The sequence below is a fragment of the Orbicella franksi genome, chromosome 10, assembly GCF_964199315.1.
Source record: "Orbicella franksi chromosome 10, jaOrbFran1.1, whole genome shotgun sequence".
In the NCBI taxonomy this organism is placed as follows: Eukaryota; Metazoa; Cnidaria; class Anthozoa; order Scleractinia; family Merulinidae; genus Orbicella; species Orbicella franksi.
In genome coordinates this window covers 24929968-24946224 of record NC_138154.1, presented here as the reverse complement: position 1 = coordinate 24946224, position 16257 = coordinate 24929968, and the positions used below count along the sequence as shown (strand labels likewise).

The following is a 16257-nucleotide window of genomic DNA, read 5'->3' as shown; positions in this document are numbered from 1 at the left end:
TTCTACAATACACGGAGCTCGTTTTTTAATTACATCCTTAAAGCGAAAATAAAGAATTTTTTTTTATTTCACACTGTTGCTGTGTTAACATGCTTTATTTGCAAAAAGACTACAACTTGTTTACCAATGATAGGGCATATGTGTGATACCACTGTTGCAGCAGCATCTGACAAAGAGTGGTAGAATTGACCCATCAAGATATAACTGATGTAAAGAGTGGAAACTGTTGTCAGCCACCTTAAAAAAGCATCAGGGATAATTGATCCTCAAGGATTTTCATACCTAATATCAAGAATTGACCGAGAATACAACTGCCTCAACAATTTTACAAATAAATCATTAGTATAAATGAAGAGGGATTCTCTCGACCCTTACTTAATTTCACAGACGTAGTTCAAAAATAAACGTTAAAATAACTTACCTGATTATACAACTAACCGTACAATGCCAACATTGCAAAATCTACCCTACGGAAGTAAAGATGAGCTTAACGAGGCTTCAATCTTATATAAGGATCACGCACAATACTTATCGTTTAACATTACAATGGTAAACAACATCACCTAATGGACTCTTTCCTAAAAGTTAGCTAAAAGATAGATTACTAGTAGAACACTGTAGGTTAACAAAACTTTATTTCTCCACATATCGGATATTATGACCAAAAGCTCGTTTAAATGCAAATGCGCCCTGTTGGATATTAAATTAAAACTATTAGCAGATATAATTAACAGTGACATTTGATTGTTAAAATGTACAAATAAAAGTCATGATATAATAGTTAAACCTGTTACAATCCCAATCTGTGAAAGTACAAATCCAGTCATTGAGAAGCAAAAGCAAAATGCTAGTGTCAGCACGATCGATCTTTTAACAGTTAACAAATTTTTTACGAGATGTTAGCTAAATAATCGTATTTCTACTCGCAATTCAACTTAAAGACCACAAGATCGTAATGACAGAACGAATTAATATTGTTTCTAACTCCATTCGGGAACCAGCGAACAAAAAGTTTTGACTTCTAATGGACTATTCACAGACACAATGATAGCTCGAGATGTTTATAACGAAGCGTAAATGTAAACGTTTTGGGGGTTGTCTTTTTGGGCGCTATGTTTCAATGGTCGCCACAAAAACAAGCAACGAAAACCACGAGTAAAGTTTATGATTTCTTGCTACTGCGTCATAATTTCTTAACCGTAAACCGCAAGATAAATGTGAATGTACCCGCAAACCGGCAATCAAAATTGGCTTGAACCGCCAAACAGTCAGAGTATGAAAGACCCTCTCTAGGGGAATATTGGTAAATTAGACATGCGTTCGAGATTCAAGATATTGGGGATAAAATTACAGGAAAACAAAACCAACTTAAACGACTTTTGGTCCGAGTTACTGGGAGGTTTAAAAAATCGTGGGTTTGATAAATCGGGATTCCATTGTATCAGAAGCATATAGCCCCAACATGCTTCTGACTGTATACAAAGCGCTCACATTAAATTGGCAATATTTAAGAAATAGAAAACATGTACCGTGTTTCTATCGAGTTAAATAGAAACACGATTTTTAACAAATCAGCGCGACTATTTTCTTAGGGCTGTTTTCTAAAATAGTATAATGATAACCTCTGTTTTTCTGGTTTTTGGTGGTAATCTTTTATCTAACAAATCTCAGTTTCTGAATCACTACACCGTTCAGCAATAAAAAGACCTTTCAAACACAGGAATATGCTCGGAAAAGTAAACAAGTGGTTTACATGGCAGGTTTAAATTTAAAGTGACTAGTATTACAACCAGGTCTTTACAGTGTGATCTCAGTAAACCTTCATTATATACATGCATGTATATAAAAGTATAAACTAGAAAGAATATAAAAATATATATTGTAATAGCTCACTATGTCGAAGTACCTTGCCTGACAGGGACCGCAGACATCACTTTGAAGCCCTGTGGTAGGGGTATCAAATCTGGCCAAGACAACCAAGCGTTACAGGTCACTGTTACACTATTTATCACACCATTATGGTTACAACCCCAATAAATATAACAAAAAAAGTGGTAGGGCTACAGCTCTACAAGCCTTCCACCCTAAAGTCCCTGTGCCACAGTATACTTTAGTGATCTTTTTTGATGAACAAAGTTCACAAACTAAGGTAAAAAAAAAAAAAAAGCGCCAAAGGTGCAACAATAAAACATGATGGAGAAATGTATATCTCATCTTCAGCGCCTTTGTTTCTTTTCGTCACATGGTCAGCGAAAAAGTATTTAAAACAAGTATTACTGGGAATAAGAGTGGTATAAACCTAACAAGACTTGCATTGAATAATTAAACAAATATCATGGGTTTCCTGTTTGGGACATGCCAAGATTCCTAGTTGTGGAAATTTTTTTAAAAACTTAAATCCCACTTTTAATGTTTAACAGTTATCCTGTTCGATAAGTTCAACGGATACACCCATTCCAGGAACCGTGAAAGAAATCGCTCCTCAAGAAGCACCAACAACAAGCAGGGCTAAGGCATCTAATCCTGTAGGTGACGAATTTCAACACAGTAACCCCAGGCCATGGCCTCTAGATGCTCATTCGAACAAAACAAACAAACAAACAAACAAAAACAAAAACAAAAAAAACAAAAAAGAAAAGAAAACGAAAATGTCGTTGGACTGTATTTATCTTAACGTATGGATTTTGAAACAAAAAATACTACTTACCTTCGTTCACAATAGAGGCCCGCATCTCGGGAAGTAGGGCCAACCGGGCCACCAGGAGGAGCCTGATGAATCGGGCATGGAAAGGGGGAATTACAACAACAACATCGTGTCGCTTGCCCTTCCCACACCAAATCCATTAAGCACGGGCGGTGTATCCTTGCGGCACAGTAGGGCACCGCCTCTCAAAGTCTCAAAGCCCTCAAAGTCTCCGCGGCCGCTCACGGGAATGAGTAAATACAGAGTTTTTTCGGGAGTTCAAACGGGGTTTTGTGAAGTATCCGTTAAGAGAGCTTCCACTGTACTTTGGTCCTGCAGTTGGTTTAACTACGGTTTGAGATTTGCTGAGTAGCCTAGTAGGTAAGTAACTGTTTTGGTTCAGGTTTTCCGACACTCAATAGCCCTTTGCAAAAAACGTGAGAGGACTGGGAAAGAGTATGGTTGTTTTCCGTTTGTTTGCAAAACTATGATATTCAAATGAAAGATAAACTAAATTTGAGAGTCTTAAGCAAGAATAGAGGTATTTAGAGGAGGAAAATGGCAAAATGATAGTTCTTCAAATATCACCTAAAATAGAGAGTTTGTATGGATTGGGTAGACAGGCCACAACATTGTAAGGGTTTGTATGGAATTTTGCCACTATTGCAAGGCTCCCATTTGGACAATTTGAAAACTCTCAAACTTGACCGGGTAGCTTTTCATTTAGTAACATTTCATTTGAAATGTTTAGATTTTCAATGTAATCAACATACGAAACTCATCCCAGTCCTCTCACGTTTTTGCAAACGTCGTAGACAATGAGTCGAACCAAGAGACGATCAAGGTACTTTATACCTTGATCTTCTTTGGTCAAACCTAATCGACAAACAGGTCGAAGCAGAAATAATTACAGGTTTTTTTCAGTAGTACTTGCGACTACTGTGAACTGTTCACCGAAGTTTGACTTGGTCGAACTGAAAGGTACTTAATTTTGGTTGACTCACCGGGAGCACACAATCTTGTTGAATAGAAAGAGAGTAAATAAAGGAATGAAAAGAACGAATAGTTTACCTTTGTCTCCTGTTGTTATTTCTTACGCGACCTTACGGAGAAAACCGCTACACGTACTTACAAGTCCTGCGTAACACTGTAGCGATAAACTCGTACCTAGGCCTTTTCGCGCTCTGCAAATTTTTTTTTTTTTTGGTTTACATCAGAAGCATATCACCTAGAAGCGTTTAACTCTGGTTCAATGCTGCCGATTATTCCGAACCAATCAAATTTAACTTCCTAATATGGAGCAAGGGCTCTCGCGTGGATATGTCATAAACGCGCGGACTACACGCGGACAGCAATGAAGGACACATTCAGTCGTTGCGAGTTGAGAGAAGGTTGGTGTTTCTGGGCCGATTTCTGCACTCATCATGAGAATCAAACGAGCCTTTTCTAGGAGCTGCCAGTGTCATACATAGGCCAGTTATTTGCCAGGTCTCAATTGCAGGTAAGCATTTTTTGTATCAAAACTAGTCAATGGAAATCATGCTATGCTGAAAACGTTTGTTTAGCACACGCGCTTTCGTTTGCTGGATAACAATGATCCGTATTGTGGATTATTTTTGCGTGATAGTTGAACTTTAAGAAAATCGGACTTGAAATTGTGGCTTTTCCCTTGATTTGTCATATGTTCGCGCCATGATTGTGCGATTTATACCCTTGTTTTATCACGATAAGTGAATAATTTTGTCGCTCGGCTTGTTCCCTTTATATCTTAACGAATGCTTTCTTATAAATAAAACTGTTGGAGCGATCTGTGCTCATAGTTCTCTAAAAAACGTTTAAAACAGATCTAAAAAAGTAAAATTGTGTCTAAATTTTCGACCGCCTTCTGCGGTCTTCTTCAGAGAATGATGATTTCGCGCGATTCACAGAATTTTTAATAAGCTGGGACGTTATTGTTCGTTGCCCCCTAGGGAGGCAACCAGTGGCGCATAAACCCTTGGGAAGGGTGCTCTTTCATTTACGGAGTTTTTGTCTAAGAAAGAGTGCAAGGATTCCAGAAACAGTCTTTTGTTCTTGCCGCTCACACCTGTTTCAAGAATGTTGGCGTAACTAGGATGTATATCGTGGGCGGATTCCGCATGTTGTTTGATTGCGGAATTGACATTTCCATTGGTTCCGGGCTTGTGTTCGGCCCTCCGAGATTTCCAATTTTTTCTGCTTTCCCCGACATACGTGAAAGGACATGTCCGACAGGTCACTTTGTACACAATGCCTTTTAATTGCTCTTTTGTCGGCCGGTCCTTGGGCTTTTTGAAAAACATTTCCCAATGTTTGTATTGGTTTGAAAGCTGTCCTGATGTTTTCGCGGCTCAAAATGCGTCGAACACGTTCGACGCCAAGTCAGGCCAAATCCTGGATCTACTCTCCTTTCTCTTGCACAATAGCTATTTTGTATTCGAGGGAACCCAATACCATCAGGTGTCGAGGTGTGCCATGGGATCTCCGGTGAGTGCGGTGATCGCCGAGCTTGTAATGCAAGAAGTTGAGGAGAAAGCGTTAGAAACTTCGCCCGTTAGACCTAAGTGGTGGCGTCGCTATGTCGACGATTCGAACGTTTGTATTAAGAGGGACGGTGTTGAAGTTTTTCACAGCCACTTAAACTCGATAAACGCCAATATTCAGTTTACAGTAGAGATGCCTACGACAACTATGGGCAAGAACAGCATAGCCTTCTTGGAGACTAACAACACCGTTAACGAGGATGGTAAGATCGAGGTGGGTGTATACCGCAAGGCCACACATACGAGCAAGTATTTAGACTTCCATTCACACAGCCCAGCGCAAAGCAAGAGAGCTGTCGTTAAGACTCTCATGGACCGAGCTAAATGCATTCCTTCAACAACTGCACAAAGACAAAACGAGAAACGACGTGTTATTAGCGATCCAAAAGCTAATGGTTATCCCGAGAGCTTCATCAAGTCAGTTGGTGAATCGAACAGAACAAACACGCAACCAAGACCCCAGGAGAATCCAAAGGCATACGCGTCGATTCCATATGTGAAAGGAGTGCCGGAACGTGTTCGACGCATTTTGAGCCGCGAAAACATCAGGACAGCTTTCAAACTAATACAAACATTGGGAAATGTTTTCAAAAAGCCCAAGGACCGGCCGACAAAAGAGCAATTAAAAGGCATTGTGTACAAAGTGACCTGTCGGACATGTTCTTTCACGTATGTCGGGGAAAGCAGAAGAAATTGGAAATCTCGGAGGGCCGAACACAAGCCCGGAACCAATGGAAATGTCAATTCCGCAATTAAACAACATGCGGAATCCGGCCACGATACACATCCTAGTTACGCCAACATTCTTGAAACAGGTGTGAGCGGCAAGAACAAAAGACTGTCTCTGGAATCCTTGCACTCTTTCTTAGACAAAAACTCCGTAAATGAAAGAACACCCTTCCCAAGGGTTTACGCGCCACTGGTTGCCTCCCTAGGGGGCAACGAGCAATAACGTCCCATGCAGCTTATTAAAAATTCTGTGAATCGCGCGAAATCATCATTCTCTGAAGAAGACCGCAGAAGGCGGTCGAAAATTTAGACACAATTTTACTTTTTTAGACCTGTTTTAAACGTTTTTTAAAGAATGTTTTCTTGTTTTCTTGTTGTAGTACGTATGCCATCCGTTTGTTTGGCCGATGTTCAAGGGTTTTGGATCCTGCTTTGGATACTAACTGCTCTACTAAACTGAGACATCATCTCATTTACCCTGCATTTACATATTCATTACCATGTTAGTGCCTGTCTTGAATTGTTATCTCAATCAAACATTTACTACTCTTGGATGTTATTGTTCAATCATTTTTGATCTCCCACTTCTGTACACTTGTTTTCCTTTGAATGTTGGCGGTAGTGGAAGACTACACATAAGCTTAAATCAATAAATAATAAGTGTTTTATGTGAATTTACACATGACTGTCAACCCACCTGGTGTTGAGTTTAAAAAACATACTTTGTAATTAAATTATTATTTTCAAGTAGATGCAAGTCAGTGGTTTTTTTTTTTTCATCCCCAATCTGCAATTTAAGTTACAACCACTGTAAATAGTATGAGGTCTATTATTTGTCCAAAACATTCTTTTCATGTAATTCAACCAGGCCTTTCCATTGAGCCCAATTTCCCTTTACATGGCCTCATATGAGGGCCCCTCACATGTACTGAGAACCCAGGAATGGACACACCGAGCAAATAAAAGTTACATACAACAACTAAACACTAGGTGAAGAGAAATCTCTAACTCTCATCAGTTTTAAAATTGATATTGTCAATGACAATGACTGAGGCAAACTCATTAGTAGGCCTTTTACTTTAAACACATTCAAGCAAGTTTAGCAAGACCAAAATCATCTTTATCACACTTGTCTACAAAATAAATACATGCAGCACATTAATCTTGGATTTGTAATGTTATTTTTTGCCTCTTACATTGGTTGCCCTTAACTTAGTGATTGTTGAAGCAAACCATACCCTACTTCCACAATATTATTATCAATTTGCCATTATTTATTGATTTATTGATTTATTCCAGTCACTGCAATTTATGTTTGTTATTTTGAAAGAAACATCGCTCATTAGGGACTGTTCATTTTTTATGGGGTGGGGAGGGGGACAGCTGGTGGGATTTGATAAAAAGTACCTCTTCATCAGAAATTTTTTTCCTACCCCCCGTGTACCCCTAAATGTCTGTGATGACCCCCCATGAAAATTAAAAAGTAAAATCATTGCAGTCTGAAAAACATAGATGATTTTAAGCCAGTATAAGCAGTTTTGACACTGCACCAGTTAAGTCATAAAAATATACAAGGATCAGAGCCCCTAAATCATAGCTGAATTGCCTTGACTGTTTCACGAAAAGGAGTTGTCTGGTCATTAGTGAAGGTTTGAGCGTATTTACAGGGTTCAAAGAAGGGGATCTGAGGGCATACTCCCACATAAAAAATTGAATGTTCAGGACTTCAGGAATTTTATTTCAGGCATTCTAACAGGCCTTTTGCACTTATAGATGCTGTCGTCACAACACCCACATTCAAATAGAAATAAACAAAGCCTGAAAAAAGCTGACATTGCCTCTTTTTAAGTTACTCAAGGAGGTTCAGCTATATTTAGCAACCACATTCTTACAAGGAGTTTAATTCCTACTGTAGGGTACCTTTCATAGCAGGGGGGGGGGGGTCTGGGAAGATTTTAAATCTTCAGACAGGGTTCATATCCTTTCCAGAAAAAAATTTCCAGGACTTTTCCAGGACTCAGATTGATTTTTCCAGGACTCTAAAATTCACATTATCCCTTTCACTCCCGAGATCTCAATGTTAATTCTCCTTACTGTCTGCCATACATTTCATATTTTTTACTTGAGTTTAACAGATTTCCAGAACTTTCCAGGACCAGTAGCCTTTTTCCAGGACTTTCCAGCCCTGGAAAAATTATGCCACAATAAAATTCCAGGACTTTCCAGGTTTTCCAGGACCTGTACAAACCCTGTTCAGAACCCGAGGAATGCTATTTAGGTATTCTGGCATAAATGTTGCACTAGATAGATGCTATCATGAAATACCTGTACGACGGAACAAAATTAAATACAGTCGAACCTCCCGTAAGCAACCACCCAAAATGTCAAGCCTGAGTGGTTGCTTACGGGAGGTGGTTGCTTATGAGAGCTTAGACCATATTGGGTCAAAATTTTGCCTCATTAGCATATGGTAACTGCAGAGACTTACCCCATATTTGAAATGTTTTATTCATGTCAAAAGTCAATTTTGGGAAAGAATCTGGTACTTTCCAATGACAAATTTCAGTCTCTTGTACTACATAGGAATGCAATAATGATACAACATCAGATTATGAAATTTAGGCTCTATTATTTGTGAAGTGGTCGCGGCCGCTTAAGAGGTGGTTGCTTACAAGAGGTTCCAAATATAGTGCTTTGAATTTGAAACTTTTTGTAATCTGGAGAACTGTTTGCCGAGGAGAGTAGGTCACGCTAGGAGGTTCAAGTAGACCTGTATTCAAGTTAAAAGAGACAAAAGCTGACATTTCCTCTGTTTTATCAAAAGGAAGTTATTTGTGTAAGTTGAGCTATATTTAGCAACCAATGCCATAATCTTTCTGGTTACCACTTCTCTGGGTTCCCCTTTTTGATGTTTTTGTTCTCCACTCCCACTGTTTGAGCAAAAGAAGGATGTAATTTCCAGCCCCACAGGAAGGTGCATAAATTGTAAAAATACTTACAAATGAATTAAAATCTCAGTCATTTCCAAGACTTGTGTTATTTTTGGAGTCACAACACAAAGTTCAAGTTGCTATTCAGATTGGCAATTATTCTCAGCACCTTGAATTGCTACGTTTTGCATTTAATTTACACAAGTCACACAATGTAAATTGCGCACACACTACCGAAAAAGCTTTTCATTCAGTTTGATTGGCTTATATCTTTCCTTAACACAATCGTGATCGTCTCTTTGCCACCCTAGTAGACACTTAACGGAATAGCCATAACCTTTAAGGTGAAAAAAAAAATTGTGACATTTTGCCAAAAGCAGGATCTGCTGTTACCCTGGATACAATAATTTGCCAACTTGAAACATAAAGGAACAACTCTGAACAAGTAAGTACATCAAGTAAACCGTACGACTATAAAGCCAGAAAATGACGTAAATGTGATAAACGAAAGGTTTCAAACTGACCTTGACGACATAATGGCTTGTTACCAAACAAGTTGTAGCCCACTTGGTTTACCACCTAGCTCTGAAAAAACCTTCGAGAATTACTCGGCGAGAAAGGGAATTAAATCTTACTTTAACACGAACAAGTTCTCCTCCTTCAAACACATTTATTTTTACTACTTATAACCAGGCATCCTTTTTTTCCTTGTCCTCCGTAACATCGATCGCTGCGATCTGCTTCGCAATCCAACAGGTGGCTGGACGTTCGACTACATATGGAGATCTCGAACTTTACGAAGCCGTTTCCGAAGACTAAGAGCCGCAGCGGACCCAAACTTTAACAAAGAAAACCTTATCCTCTGGCGTATATGGATGATACTTAACCTCCGACATTTTGCTTTGCCATTGCTCTGAAATTCCATGACATACTTCAAACTGTAGCGCTTGTTACATTCCAGATAACAGAAAACGATCGACTGTACAATATCACCATCTTTGCAACTGTCCTGAAAAATCTTCCTAACTTCCTCACTTTTTCATACCTCCCTTACATATTCATACCACCTAACCTAAGTACCGCGTATTTGTAGCGAAAGAACTTCGCCTGTTCACTAAATAAATCAAAAACCCTCTCAAATTCTAAATACCCCAGACACGTTAATAAAGGTTTTTGTTGTTGTTTATTTACACTACGGACAGACTGCTACAATGTTTTACCGATCCGAACTCGCTGGCACAAGAGTCCAGTTAAACCTTGAATGTTTCTGCCAACTCACCAGAAACTCTTTCAAGTACAACCTCCTCTCTTAATGCTTTTCCCTTGACGCTAATCTTCTTTATCATCATGCCCGAGAACTTCTTCCCAGTATTGATAATAAACCGCTGACCATACCCAATACCGCTGTTAATACCTAGTTCACCCATTGTTTCCATTCATTCCCCTTATTCACCTTCATTTAGCCTCATCCACGATCATTCATATACCCTCATTCACGTTCCGTCACTTGCATTCACCCTTATTCACGTTCATTCACCCGCATACACCTTCATACACCCTCATTCACGTTCAGTCACTTGCATTCCCCCCTATTCACATTTATTTACCTTCATGCACCTTCATACACCCTCATTCACGTTCAGTCACCCTCATTCACTTTCATTTACCCTCATTCCCCTTCATTCACCATCATTCACTCTCATTCACCCTCATGCACCTTCATATACCCTCATTTATCTTCATTCACCCTTATTCGCCTTCATACACGTTCATACACCTTCATTCACCCTCATTCACTTTGATTTACCCTTATTTACCTTCATTCACCCTCATTCATCTTCATTCACCCTCATTTGCCTTCATACACCCTCATTCATTTTTATTCACCCTCATTCGCGCTCATAAACCTTCATTCACCATCATTCACACTCATTCACCCTCATTCACCATCATTTACCATCATTCATTCTCATTCACCCTCATTCACCCTCATTCACCCTCATACACCATCATTTACCCTCATTCACCTTCATTCACCCTCATTCACCTTCATTCACCTTCATACACCCGCATTCACCTTCATTAACCTTCATACACCATCATTCATCCTCATTCATCTTCATACAACATCATTTACCCCCATTCACCCTCATTGACCCTCATTGAGCCTCATTCACTCTCGTTCACCTTCATACACCTTCATTCACCTTCATACACCTCCATTCACCTATCTACACCTCTATTCATCTTCATACACTTTCATACACCATCATTCACCTTCATACACCATCATTCACCCTCATTCACCTTCATTCACCCTCTTTCACCATCATTCACCCTCATTCACTCTCATACACCTTCATTCACCATCATTCATCCTCATTCACCTTTATTCACCCTCATTCACCTTCATACACCACTATTCACCTTCATTCACCTTGATACACCTTCATTCACTATCATTCATCCTCATTGACCTTCATTCACCATCATTCACCTCCATTCACCTTCATCCACCTTCATACACCTTTATACACCATCATTCACCTTCATTTACCTTCATACACCATCATTCACCCTCATTCATCCTCAATCACCTTAATTCACCATCATTCACCTTCATACGCCATCACCCTCATTTACCCCCATTCACCTTCATTCACCCTCGTTCACCCTCATTCACCTTCATACACCTTCATTCACCATCATTCACCCTCATTCACCTTCATTTACCATCATTCACAATCATTCACCCTCATGCACCTTCCTACACCACTATTCACCCTCATTCACCTTCATACACCTTCGGTCACCATCATTCAACCTCATTCACCGTCATGCACCTTCATACACCATTGTTCACCCTCATTCACTTTCATTTACCATCATTCACCTTCATACACCTTTATTCACCATCATTCACCCTCATGCACCTTCATACACCCTCATTCATCTTCATTCACCCCCATTCGCCTTCATACACCTTCATACACCTTCATTCACTATCATTCACTATCATTTACCCTCATGCACCATCATTCACTCTCATTCACCGTCATTCACCTTCATACACCATCATTCACCCTCATTCACCTTCATTCACCCTCATTCACTCTCAAGTACATTAATGCAAAGAATGTTGTAATACATTTGCACACTTCTGTAACGTTTACACTGTAGCCCAAGAGAATTACATGCAGTGGGAATGTTTTATGAGAACTACATATTGAGCTAAGTCACCCACACCTGTAAGAAGGCCAGCTGTATCGCGAACAAACGCACTTATGTCCAGGATTGAGTGTACTTACAAAGTTAATAACATACATGAAAAAATTAAATGATTCTGATTAGCTGAGAGCAGTGCAGTTCAAGTGTAACACTAGTGCGAAAAGTGTAACATCAGTGCAAAAGTGTGACACCAGTGCAAATTACACATCGTGATTTTGGATTATGATTGACTGAAAGACAATAGAATTGTTGTTTACAGTCTATCGAACTTTATCTCTGGCAATCTTTGTTAACCTTTCCTTTGTGTACTTTTGTAGTGAAAAAGCTGGTTCACCGCGTCAAATGGACAGGATAAACCTTCAGATACGGAAGGTACAGGAAACCTGAAAAATAACAGTTTAATAAGAAAGAAAAACACCAAAGACACAATGATAAACCATAAAGGAACAAGGATGGCGAAGGATGGAGAAGATTAACACGGATTGCAAACGACGAATTTGAAAAATTGAGGCTAAACTTTTCAATATGCGCAAACCGTGACTGAGCTCCTTTAAATAAGCTTAAATTTGGCTATTTCCGTAAAAAAAAAATACGAAAAATTATGAGAACTAAAGAAAATGTTAAAAAGAAACCGAACAAATGACTAGATTTAAATTCTACAAAGAAACTGAATTCTAGATATAGAAGCGCTAAATTAAAATACCGTAGTGCAGCACGTTCTTTCCAGCGAACTTCGTCCACAGGAATTTTTACGGTCAAATTAAAAATGTTGGTTGTGTCGATGGTTAGATCTTCGTGCGATTGCGTCAGCTTATTCATTGTCAGAGAAAAGTTTTTCTTCCAAAGATATTTTCCAAAGACGTGAAAAAGAGGTAAGAAAACTGAGTATGCGTCATAATTTGCGTGCGCATAAATTTCATCATTATTAAAGTTGAATTATGACGCAACCGTAATTACTTAGCTGGACCAAAAGTACGTTTTACGACGCTTCACCGCGGTGTTCTTGTCTGTGAGATCTTCGACAGTTAGAAGCCAATTTCGATTTATTAAATGTCTTACTTAGCTCCGAGGCTTAGGGGAATAAAACAAAAGAGACCGCCTCGGGTCTAAGGGATGAATAATTAACTTCTTTTTTTATTATTCCGTTAAGCCTCGCGGAGCCAAGTTAGAATTTTAATATATCAAAATTGGCCTATTAACTACAAACATAGCATATTCGGATCACAATTCCTTTCAGGTGCGTGTTTTTCCCCCAAGTTGCTCATTTTCCACAATTCAAAGCACACAATCTTAACGTGGGATGCATTTCTTTTGTTCAAAGCATATTTCTCGTGGCTGTAATGAATTTTAATGTGGGTATATATAAAGAAGTGTAGAATGACACACCCATTTTAGCGTCGGTCGCCGTTGCATTGAAGGCAAGGGCGAAGACGTCTTAGTCGCTTTGCTCCCTTCAGGCAAGTCCATATTTTCTTTATTTATCGCCGTTGAATTGAAGGCAAGGGCGAAGACATCTTAGTCGATGTGCTTCCTTCAGGTAAGTCCACATTTTCTCTAGCTAGTAACGTGTCCTAGCTGTTTCCCTCGTCTTTCAATTTGATCAGTTAATGGTATAATAAAACTTTCCTCAATGCTGTGAAAGCTTCGAGGTGCATGTGTTTTCCTTGACACCGAAGACTGTATTTAAGTGAAGTTGAAAATCGAATAGCAAACATTTCTCTTGTGAGTAACGGAATGATTATTTTTAATAAAATGTTTGTTTACAACTTGATAATCTGCTTGGTTTGCCGTTTGACTTTGTCATTCGCAATTTGTTTCGTCACCTCGAAGCGCTACCATATACACTCTTTTTAACTGTTATAAAAACAGAAAATTCCAATCGCCATTGCCTTTGCTCTGATACGCAAAGAACAGTTATGTAGTTATATCAAAACCTATAAGTAATCTTCAGTTCGTTCCCACTGCAGTGCACCACTTTGTTGGTAGTCGTTTAAAAGTGTTATTCCACATTTTGAGGGAGTTCTGTTGAGTGCAAGGCCGATAGATGTCCGTTAACTGATACTAATACTCAATCAAGTCAGTTTTGCTTGAGTTAACACGCGAAAAACTTAACCATGAGTTTCCTGTTTTTTCACAAGAATTGACCAGAGGCAGCAAAGTTGTATCTAAAGGAATTGAATTGGAGTGACAGGCCTCATTCACCAATTCAAATGAAGTGTAGCACGACCAGCTATGGACTCCTGGCAAGTTTCATGTTGACGACAACTCCGTTGAAGTTCAGATAAGTGAATCACAGTTGTCGCTAGCTTTCATGTAATATAATGAATTTGGACGTATTTTTGCTTAAAATTAACCCACAGACAAAAGTGACACGTATTATTTATTTCGTACTATTAAATGAAAACATTTTTCATTTATGTTGCAAATACAGGAAATCGAGTACCGAGTCTAAGATCTTACGATTTGGTGGCACTAAAGTTTTAATTTTTTTTTGTTTTTTTACATAATCCATTCGTAGAATGCTTCAGTTTATCGTCCTGCGATCGTGTTTTTCTGTTTAAAAAAAGACTTTTGAAATCCATAGCAAGAATCTAAGAACTTCTAACTTATTGACTACACTGCCAAAGCTAACTGACGAGCCTATAGGCGTAGTTCAATGAGGAAAACGAGCAAAAAATACCAAAATTCTCAGCGCAAGAAAGGATTTGCAAGTTCGTTAGGCTAGTTATATTGTTATTTGTTCGCCAACATGAGAGCAATTGGCTTTTGAAACAAAGAGCTGTTTGGTTGTATAAAAATTGAATTCAAAACAATTGACGTCAATGTCTGCAAGCAGTAAATATTGCTCTTTATCTCTAATCCGTTGACAGAAAAACGTATTGCCAGAATGTTGTCATGGAAATCAAACGCAGATGAATCCGATGGATTGACCACACACTTCCCAAGGTTGCCTAGAGATGGACACCAACTGGCAACAGCAAACCTGGTTGGCCAAAAACCACCTGGCGCCTGCCATGAGCTCAATGAGGAACAACATATCGTACAAAATACAGATGTAGATGGATTGTGGCTGCCTTGTGTCCCACAGAGAACGAAGAGGATTAATTAAAAAAGTAAGTAAATCTCGTTATCAACCTTACAGCAAGTCTTTCATCGTAAATGGCGGCTGTCCTTCATTATCAACTCATTCTTACGCTACCAAGTTGAATAGAAATACATGAAAGTTGAAGAGTTGTTCCAAATCGATTGTTTTAATTTGTGACGGCCATTTATTATGGTTCAACTTTCTGACCACAACATGCGAACAAGTTTTTGGGGTGAGCAAGTTATCTGTCCATAAGATAATCATAAGTAAACCTAGGTGACTAAATAACTAAAGTTGCTGCCGTTTGCTCTGCTATCTCCAGGATGACCAAAGATGTGTTAAAGGACAGTTCACGAGTTTCTGGATTTATTCATCAACCTTAATTAATTGAATTTCATCAACGTTAACTGAATGTTGGATGGCAGTGTGCAGAGCTTCACTTCTGGCGTACGATCGATGACTATTGGAAAAACATCTTAGCTCAGATAAGTAGATAATGGTTTTCCTATCTTTACACTCCAAGAGTGTTAAAAATCGTTTCGTACCATTGCTGCGTATAAGCGTACGGTTGTCTTGTTGTCCAGAAAATGCCATAATTTATATCAGTACAATACACGTGCACTGTATTGTGTTCGATAATAATTATTATAATGAGACTACCGTTTGTTTGGAAGGACTTTGGGTCGAACTTTTGTTGGCTCAGATCATTTTCGCGTGGGGGGTGGAGTTATTATGTGAAGGAACTTCTTGCACTTTTTATTTCACGTTCTTGGAATTAAGCGTCTGAAAACGTTTAGGTGAAGAGGAGAATACCACGACGTAAATAGTCATAACAAAGATTCTTTAATAATCATTAAATCCAATTTTAATAGCTAGCTTATATTATAACCAAGTTAGAAAGTATTATCCTTGATTCTTGGAAGCGCGAACAATACAACCCATCTTGGATTCCATGGGAATTCTACTTCATTTTTGAAGAAAATGCTAAAATTCAAAAACACATCAAAACACTACTGTTTTCTGAAAATTTACATAGTTCTC

The 16257-nt window shown here is 38.8% G+C and overlaps 1 protein-coding gene across 1 annotated transcript; it reads left to right on the top strand.

Moving 5' to 3' along the window:
* Positions 1-5176: 5176 nt before the first annotated feature.
* Positions 5177-6196, top strand: LOC145501766 (uncharacterized). The gene has a single exon (XM_081481161.1). The coding sequence runs from the start codon at positions 5177-5179 to the stop codon at positions 6194-6196; it is 1020 nt and encodes a 339-aa protein (XP_081337287.1).
* Positions 6197-16257: the final 10061 nt, after the last annotated feature.

Bases quoted from the DNA above. Each gene is read 5' to 3' on its own strand.
- LOC145501766 (XM_081481161.1), top strand. From the start codon at position 5,177: ATGGGATCTCCGGTGAGTGCGGTGATCGCCGAGCTTGTAATGCAAGAA.